General features: G+C 33.4%; 1 protein-coding gene and 1 non-coding gene across 2 annotated transcripts; both read left to right on the top strand.

Moving 5' to 3' along the window:
* Positions 1–1536: 1536 nt before the first annotated feature.
* LOC104705223 (protein ROH1A) lies at positions 1537–3320 on the top strand. The gene has a single exon (XR_015561505.1). It is a non-coding gene; the product is annotated as a protein ROH1A (transcript).
* Positions 3321–7444: 4124 nt separating this feature from the next.
* Positions 7445–9620, top strand: LOC104704014 (transcription factor MYB61-like). Its single transcript, XM_087460148.1, has 3 exons — positions 7445–7850; positions 7955–8084; positions 8555–9620. The coding sequence occupies exons 1-3, from the start codon at positions 7718–7720 to the stop codon at positions 9402–9404; spliced, it is 1113 nt and encodes a 370-aa protein (XP_087316274.1). The 5' UTR covers positions 7445–7717; the 3' UTR covers positions 9405–9620.
* Positions 9621–9981: the final 361 nt, after the last annotated feature.

Below are 9981 nucleotides of genomic sequence, written 5' to 3'. Positions count from 1 at the left end.
CATTGTGGGTTTTCTAAGCTGAAACACATAATTTTTGAAAGATGTTTTTTTAACATTAATCTTTCTGAGCACGGTTTTTATATGTAAGCTATTAATCGCTACAATTGGAAAGGAGCTAGTTTTAAGTAGGCCTGGGTATTCGGGTACCCGTTCGGGTTCGGTTCGGATTTTCGGGTTTAGAGGTATAGAACCCGTTCGGGTATTTCTAGACTTCGGATTCGGATCGGGTTCGGTTCGGGTATTTCGGATTCAGATTATCCGAAGTTCACAAAATTCAAAATTTTAGTATTTAATTTAGTCTAAATTATTCAATAACACGCAATTTATCTAAAAATTTAGAGTATTTATTACTCAAATTTACTAATAAACAGTTTAAATACTTCAAATTATCGAAAATATCTAAAAATCTGAATATTTTAAACATTTATATTATTAAAATTATAACTATTACTAATATATTATTACTATATATTAATAATATGGGTATATTCGGATTTCGGTTCGGATCGGGTTCGGGTTCGGGTTTTCGGATTTAGAGATTTAGAACCCGTTCGAGTATTTTACAATTTCGGATACGGATTCGGATCGGGTTTTTTGGATCGGGTTCGGATCAGATCTTCGGATCCGGGTATTTTGTCCAGGCCTAGTTTTAAGAGGATGATAATTGAAATTGGTCACTCTTGAAGTTTAATTAATTTTGATTAAATACATTAATTTTGCCGACTTTGAAGACAAGAGATGGTTCCAAAACCCTTCATTATTCCTTGTTTGATTTCCCACCGTAACCAACTTCTTAATTTTACACCAATACTATATATTAACGGATTCGTGGAACACTAGTTCGAAATACATGTAACATACAGTAACCTATAAGTTCGCAAACATAGAGAGTAAAACGACATGCAGTGTAATTTGGGGATTTGAATTGCTTGTAGGCCAGTTTTTTGTCCATCAAATATGCAGTTATGAAAAAGTTTATTCTCAAAGTCCACCAAGGCCACTTTAGATTTGTAGGCCAAAATTTTCATATTACTTATGAAGGAAAATCAACCTAGACAGAACCAGGGTGTTAAAAGTTAAAACAGCCTAACACTTAACTAAGCTAATTCATTACTATTTGAACTTAAAATTAGTCTTTTCTAATTTTCCAAATCTTAATAATTTTAATGTAAAAATTTGTAATCTGAAATGGGCTTGGTGGACTCATAGAAGAAATTGATGGAGAGAAATTGGGCTAAATACCATATCAATATTCTGTTAGAAATTCATAACTAAGTTTACTAAATTCTGTCTAAAAATTGATGATTAAGTTAACCCTCTTATGGTAAATGAAAACTGACACAAATGACATACATATTTATTTCTTCTCGCATGCTATCGAAATATGCCATAAACTTGGAGATAATTAATTAGGCTTTCTCCATTTTCTTTAAGGAAAATTTTAAAATCTGAAATATTTTCAGTAGAAATATCACGGAAACAAAATCAGAATATGTTATTAGAATTTCAATCATCCTTCTCACAGTTTCCATTAACCAAAAAAAGGAGTGAACTTAAAATAATTTTAAATTTATACTTTTGTTTCAACATTTAATGTCACGACTCACGTACTCTATGCTAATATTACAATAACGCGACAAGGGACAAAATTGGAAACAAGAAAAAGGAGATAACTGCGCACGAAGAACGGGTCTCAAGCTCTCCGACAAGACATGCGCACCACAAATTTATTTAGTCTCCGTATATAAACTCTCCATTTCCAAAACCTTCACAATCTTCTTCTTCTTCTTCCTCAAAAACAAAATCATGAGACCTGCACAAGATAATCAAGGCTCGTTCCTTGGCCGGATCAGTATCCGTCGCAACCAGTTCGTTGACGTCAACAACGAACAAGAACAAGAAGATCTCGAGCTTTTCCAAAAACACATCGCCGATCGTTTCACCGATCTTCTCTCTCCTACTCCTCCTCCTCATCAACCTCCACCGTCCGATGAAACGAACACCGTTGCTCCCGTAGCCGCGACGGAGCAGATTATGTCCGTGACCTGGCTTCGTAAGCTAATGGATGTTTTCCTCTGTTGCGAAGCTGAATTCAAAGCGATTCTCTTAATGGGCCGTGACCCAACCCAGATTTCTAAACCGCCTTTTGACCGGTTAGTTCCTGAAATGTTAGACCGGTCGATTAAAGCGCTTGATATTTGTACCGCCGTTGTTAACGGAATCGATTCCGTTAGACATTACCAGCGATTAGCTGAGATCGCTGTAACGGCTTTGGAGCAACGTCCGTTAGGTGACGGTAACGTGAGAAGAGCGAAACGCGCGTTGGCGAATCTCGTCGTCGCCTTGAGTCTCGAGGATAAAGAGAATGTCAGCGGCGGAGGCGGTGGCGGCGGCGGAGGGAACAAAACGACGGAGAGATCGTGGTCGTTCGGTCGTCGTAGCGGTGGATCATCGGCTGCGAGTAAAGGAGGAGCGACGATTGGTCAGCTAAAATCTTCGTCATGGGCGGTCGGGAGAAATTGGTCGGCGGCGAAGCAGATCCATGCGATGACGGCGAATCTAACGCCGCCACGTGGTAACGAAGCGGCGGGATTGCCGCAACCGATGTTTATAATGAGCACGGTGATGGTGTTCGTAATGTGGGTGTTAACGGCGGCGGTTCCGTGTCAGGAGAGATCTGGATTAGCGAATCATTTACCTGTGCCGCCGAAACATTTGAGTTGGGCTCAGAGTTTGATCGGAATCCATGAGAAGATCGGAGATGAGTGGAAAAAGAAAGAGAAGAAAGGATCCGCTGGGTTAATGGAGGAGATGACGAGGATGGAGAAGCTTGGTCACTCGTTGATTGAATTCGCCGATGGATTTCATTATCCGGCGGAGAAAGATGCTTCTGAATCTGCGGCGGCGCAAGTGGCGGAGATGGCGGAGATATGCCGGAGAATGGAGGAGGAGCTTGTGCCGTTACAGCAACAGATCAGAGAAGTTTTCCATAGGATCGTGAGGAGTCGTGCGGAGATTTTGGAGGTGTTGGAGCAAGCCGGGAAAGTTTCGGCGCCAGTTGTGTAAAAGTTTTGAATTATTGGGGATCAATTTCGAAGTTTTGTAATTCTTTGAGGGCTAATAGGATATTTTTGGTTTCTTATATTGTTGCTTTTCTACTTATTATTGGGCTTTTTAGAACTCTGGACGGGCCAATGTCATATGTCTTCCCTTCTTTCTTATATTTTTTCCTTTTTTTTTTTTTTTTTTTTTTTTTTTTTGTTAAATCAATGTATAATGAATGATATCCAAAAACAAAATATGAAAATAAGTTTTTCAAAGGAACCTCGAAAACTCAAGATTGAATCCAAATACATTCCTTTTCTTAAACCATATCTTACGTTTTGCTTCTTTAGAAAGCAAGTTAAAATAAACTTGTCTCCATTTTCAACATTTCAAAAATACCCTACTACATGTAACTTTTTTGTTTTTGTTTTTTTTTTTCTCATGCAGAGCTTATTGGAAAACAAAGATAGCTTTGGGAATTATTACCAAAAAAAGGGGGATGAAAAAGGAACAAATATCTTAATATAATACTATTCGTTTATTTTTGCTAAATTATATAATATTCATTTGAAGGATCAAACTCAGGTGTCATGTGATATCAACCACAAATGGTATATGTTTTGAATGTCTATTATCACCTGGAAGACGAATAGATATGTTGTCAATGTCTCTTTTTCTTATAGCTAGGAAGATATATCTTTTAAGGTTCATTAGGTTTTTAACTAATCAAGAGAGTTTATGCCAAATATGATACTATATATATTCTTAATTTCTTACCAGTACGTATATATTTTATATTGGTAAATATTCATAGTAAATAAAAACAAAGCTAGCATTTATGAAAACAAAGAAAGAAGAAAAATTAAAGGTTCCATACGAAGATTCTGAGAGGGTTACGGTAGTGGATAGACAAAAGTCCTCGTAAAGTTCAAAACACTGCATAATTAACTCCAAAAGCTACCGCCAAAACCACGACGATCACGTTGTTTTTGTTTATATTGCTAATTATTTTAAGTTAGACGACCTATATTTTGTAAATATATTTATTATTAGTGATTCCACGAACTTACATAAAATCAACTTAGGTACGTAATCTCACGAGGTTTATAGCAAAGAAATTAAGTCTTTATTTTGTCCTACTCCACGAAATATCAATTCTAATTAATTTATTTGAGAAATTAAAAAATACATTTAAACGTATCAATTATAATTACAATAAACATATATAATAAACAAATATGAGAAATTTGATCTTAGTATCCTATACGCTACATCAACTTGAGGAGTTCTTTAAAAGGGAGTGTGATCATAAAGGAGAGAACTGAATTATGTATGGTAGAGACATCTTAATCTAATGATTATTATTATCTCGACCAACCATCCCTTGAAAGGCTTGTTTAGTTAATTAAGACAGTTGCTTCATTAGCATCACTAGTTAATCACCAGAACTATTATTTATGTTGACAAAACATTACCTCGTTTTTAAAATTATATTTGATTAAAACAAACATTGTGGACCCAAACCAACAAGGCCATTCTATTGCTCCTCCTTAAAGGTAAGCCCTTAATGATTTCAACGACAGAAAAAACACTAAAACTATGCTTAAGTTGGATTATATCACTATTAAGTACATTAATTATAATCAGAAACGTTGAGTGCTAATAAATGCTCTTTTACTTCACAAATATAGGCGTTTCTGTTTATCACGTACATTCCGAGAACTTAAGATTAGTTGAATGCAGATGTTTCAAATAGAATGTTTGCAATGTGAAAGGTTTTAATGTTTTTTTTGTTTTTTCAATTTGATTTCTTTTCTCATTTTTTCTCTAAAAAAGACTAGAAGAAAATATAGCCGAGAAAAAGATTGCGATATATTGAAGCAAAAGTCACATTTCTATGTGATCAAATTCACATCGATGTTTGGTAATTGATTTGCTTTAATCCAGCGGTCCCACTTTACATCGATTCATCTACGTACATGGGGCCTTCCCATACATGTGTGTACGGCTACATACATATACACATACATATATCATCTATGTTCTGCGTACAAAAGAAATAGCTATTATAAGATCGTTAAAACATCAATATAAATATTAAACATTTATAGATAAAATTATCAAATTTATACAAAATCATAAATTTCACAAAACCTTCAACATGAAAGGTACATTAATGAACCATAAACTATGCAAAACCTTAAAAACCTAAAGCTTTAATCCAGATTGTAATATGAAACTAGTACATAAGAATAATAACAGATATTTAACTTATACTTTTTGTTTTTATTGTCACCATAATAATAATATTATCTATGTGACAATATTTTCAATATTAGTTGAGTATAAAAACAACAGAATAAACATGTATAGAACGAGCGGAAGTGCGGAACTAGCTAGACGGAAGTAAAGAAATGAAAAAGAAAGAAATAAAGAACAAAAATAATGAAACAATGATTTAGTGAAGAATGGCTAGTGTTGTAAACCTTTTGTAGTGAACTAATATTAGCGAAATTATGTATAGTGACCTGAACGGATTATAAATGAAAATAAAACAAACAAAAAAATGTAATGGAACAGTGATTTAGTGATGTGAGTGTTTTGGACATTTTATTGACCCAAGTTTTAATTAATCAAGTTTATAAACGACGACCATGCATCTTATCTTATGTGTTGGAACATGTTTATGTATGTATTATGTATCGTAATTTGTACGTCCTACGTAAGCATTTGACTATACTTCTCTAGTAAGGATTATTTGAAAACAAATTGATGTCGTTAATTGATATTGTTAAGGACCCTTGTTGTATCACAAGAGATTTGAGCATATGCTTAAATTACGATAAATTAAAAAGATATTTATTTAGCACATATATAGAATAACAAACACAGCACTAGCTAGTATATTAAGTTCCGTAAGCTAAATGTAATGTGATGACGCCTTTTTATTCACATTAAGATTGTGTAAATTAAAAGTCCCCGCAGTCACAAAGAACAAACCTGATGTGACATATTTGTTATACATACATATACTATATAGCACTATGGCATGACATATTTACAAGTTACCAATACAAAAAAATAAATTAAAAGGAGAAAATTTCTAAACAAAGCAATTTCATTATCGGCAAGGTCTTCCGATATGTCTCCTAACTAAATCAAAGCCTTGTAACTGAAACTTGTGATGATTGTTTTTTCGTATATCTTTGAAAAAGCTTCAATATTGGACGTCCACTAATAAAATTATTTTTTCCGATTTGTTATCTTTTAATTTCAAAAATCACTATAATTCGGCTACATGACTTAATCAATTATTTAATGTTGAAAACAAAATTTTATCAACTTCAAATACACTTCTTGTGTGTACTAAATACTAATACGTGTCCATATATAGAATCCAAGAGCCCTCTCTCTCTTTTACTAGAATATGATTGTCGTTGTTGTTAACAGAATTATAATCAATCCATCATAAAGCTCTTTAAAAAAAAAAAAATTAAAACATAGTATATTCTCTATCGTTCACAAAGAATGTCAATAAAAAAAAATGTTTAACAAAAAATGTTAGTCAACATTCCAATGTGTTTTTATGCTAAAATTTTTAATTTATTGCTAAATCCAAAACTCATTTCATTAAATTTAAATTATTAACAATTTATTAAATAGGAATAAACATATATAATTCAATTTTTTCTTTTTTTTGTATGAAATATGTCAAAATAACATTTTTTATGAAATAAATAGAGTATAAATGACACGACATTTTCATCTTTGATCGAACTTTGGAATAAGTTACTTTAGAAAAAAAGATAGGGTTTTAGTTAAAAGATGGAAGGATATCATATAAAGTTTGGCTTCATCTTCCTTTGGTTTGCGGTCATCAAGTACTACCCACAGAAAAGAAAAGTACATTCATTATTGTGTGTTACGATAAATGAACAGCGTTTTAGAATGTGATTATTTTTTGTTTTTGTTAAAGACTATATATATATAGTATATGATAAAATTATAAACCAACGCGATCCTTCACACCCAAATACGTTTTAATGAAATATATAATTTGTGGTACTAAAAAAATTAACATATTCAGATTAATAAAGCTAGAGGGGTAGAAATAGAGGAAAGCAGTGCATAGTACATGATTACTGATGAGCAACAAATTTATATGGCGATTAGTTCTACGTATCAAACTATTTTTCGTCTTATAAATCATTAAGTTTTAAAGAATATAAGAAACAAAGAAAAGAAGAGGAACTTTTCACGGGAGACAGAAGGGTACGTGAAGAGAAAAAACATAGAAAAAAAGTGATAAGGGCTTAACGTAATAATACTACAACCAAAAGCTCTCTACGTACAACGAGTAATAACACATGAAAATAGAAAGTCGATGAGACGTCGTTTTAAGGTTAGATCGATGCAGAAATATCTCAGGCCCTACCCCTGGGTCCTCATCCGACCCGACCTTTGTCTCCTCCCCCTTTTTAAAACTCTCCTTTGCTTCTTCCTCTTCCATAGCCACATGAAACTCTCAAATAAACATAACCCAAGAAAGAAAGAGAGTAAAAACCTAAAGGGTGATATACTTAATATATAAAATTTAATTTAAGCTTAATTATTGTCATCGATTAAGTGGTTCGCTATTAATTAAGTTAATTTGAGGAGCTACTAACTAATAATGGGTCACCACTCATGCTGCAACCAGCAAAAAGTGAAGAGAGGGCTTTGGTCACCGGAAGAAGATGAGAAGCTTATTAGATATATCACAACTCATGGCTATGGATGTTGGAGTGAAGTCCCTGAAAAAGCAGGTACTTGATTATGTATATATAGCTTTTTAACAATTCTATTTATGTCTTGCGCTAATTGACTTATAGATTTATTGTAATTATAATGCATGTTTGATAAAATCTAGGGCTTCAACGATGTGGAAAAAGTTGTAGATTGCGATGGATAAACTATCTTCGGCCTGATATTAGGAGAGGAAGGTTCTCTTCTGAAGAAGAGAAATTGATCATAAGCCTTCATGGAGTTGTGGGAAACAGGTTTCCTTTTTTCGCAAAGCTAAATTAGATTTGTATTTGTAGAGATAACTTAATTAATTCAATATAGTGTATTATTATAGAGCATTATTGAAATTCTTTTAAGAATACTGATATACTTACCATTTTTAGTAATAATTTTGTTGTGTTGGAGTTACATACTATATATACTACATTTTATACTTATTATTCAATTTATCATGATATAATATTTATTTAAATTAAATTATTATATGTTTAGTTTAGCCACGGTTCGAAGCAACGACTAGCCTACTGCCGATGACTAAAAGAATCTTTTACGTGTAGTTTCATTAATCTCGTGGTACTTTTGCCTACGTGTAATTCTTTATCAAGTATAGTACGCTTTAAGTTACTTAATCGAACATTCACAGAAATACATACTGTACATATATACATATTTTCTTATTGTTTTTTTTTTTTTTTTTTTTTTTTTTTTTTTTTTTTTTTTTCAGGTGGGCGCATATAGCTAGCCATCTACCCGGAAGAACGGATAACGAGATCAAAAACTATTGGAATTCATGGATCAAGAAAAAGATACGGAAACCGCATCACCATTACAATCGTCATCAACCGTCAGTAACTACAGTGACATTGAACTTGGAAGATACACCTATGGCCACTACCGTCACCTCTAGCACCAATCCATCCACTGTTGATAACCTACAATTTGATGGTTTCACAGAATCTCCGAACCAGTCAAATTTCGCCAATGATCAAGAAACTAATATAAAGATTCAAGAAGCCCTTCTCTGCCATAAACCTCCCCTCTTTATGGTAGACACAACACTTCCTATCCTAGAAGGAATGTTCTCTCAAAACATCATCACAAACAAGAACAACAATCATGACACGCAAAGAGGAGGAAGAGGAAACCTTTGCGAACAAGCATTTCTAACAACTAACACAGAAGAATGGGATATGAACCTTCCTCAACAAGAACAGCGAGAACCGTTTCAAGTTCCTACAATGGCGTCCCATTTGTTCAATAACTCTACCTGCTCGAATATTGAGACAACTATAAGTTATAATCTCCCGGCGCTAATAGAGGAAAATATGGATAACATTGTCCCAATGGAAAATAGCAATGCGCAAGATGGATATATGTCATCAACTTTCGAATGTTTAAAGAGGCAAGACCTAAGCTATGATCAATGGGTAGATTCACAACAATGCTCTAATATTTTCTTCTGGGACAACCTTAACATAAACGTGGAAGGCTCATCATCTATTGTTGGAAACCAAGATCCATCAATGACCTTGGGATCATCTGCCTTATCTTCATCTTTTCCATCTTCATTTTAAATTATTGTTTATGGCATCACATAAATTCACGCTAATTTGTGTATAAGTTTGTTCTTTAGGTTTTTTTTTTTTGTTTTTCTTTTTCTTATTTTCGTAGAGTGTTTCTGATTTTTTTTCCTTTACTTTAATATGATCTTGTAATAATGAGTGTTCTAAATTGTTACGAGGACATGGTGTGAATGTACGTACGTATGTATATTACTATTTGTTCACTCATGGTTTTATCCTTAACTTGATGTAATAATTAAGGAGAAAAAACAAGCATTGATTCCATGTTGCAAAGACATACTTTCCATGCATTCACCACGTTCGTTGACAATGTCGTTTGATTACATAAGTCATTCGGGACAAAGTACAACTATGGATTCATTATGGAGTGAAAATCAAGCTTGTCTATCATTATATTCAAGGTAGTGTTTATGTTCTTCCATCAAGGACTAATAATGTGTAATAGGCCGAGAAGGACATGCCGACTGGTTTAAATTTGTAGATTTGGAAGTCACGAATCTAGAAAGGACTAGGTGTTGTTTTGGTGGATTTTGCACAAGTTACTAATAGCAAACACTTGTGCATCATT

Source organism: Camelina sativa, chromosome 7 (genome assembly GCF_030686135.1).
Source record: "Camelina sativa cultivar CO46 ecotype springtype chromosome 7, ASM3068613v1".
Lineage (NCBI taxonomy): Eukaryota > Viridiplantae > Streptophyta > Magnoliopsida > Brassicales > Brassicaceae > Camelina > Camelina sativa.
The sequence above is the reverse complement of the archived record's forward strand: the minus strand, read 5'-3'. Positions and strand labels throughout refer to the sequence as shown.

Bases quoted from the DNA above. Each gene is read 5' to 3' on its own strand.
- LOC104704014 (XM_087460148.1), top strand. From the start codon at position 7,718: ATGGGTCACCACTCATGCTGCAACCAGCAAAAAGTGAAGAGAGGGCTT. The intron at 7,851-7,954 runs GTACTTGATTAT...GATAAAATCTAG, and splicing joins TGAAGTCCCTGAAAAAGCAG to GGCTTCAACGATGTGGAAAA. The intron at 8,085-8,554 runs GTTTCCTTTTTT...TTTTTTTTTCAG, and splicing joins CATGGAGTTGTGGGAAACAG to GTGGGCGCATATAGCTAGCC.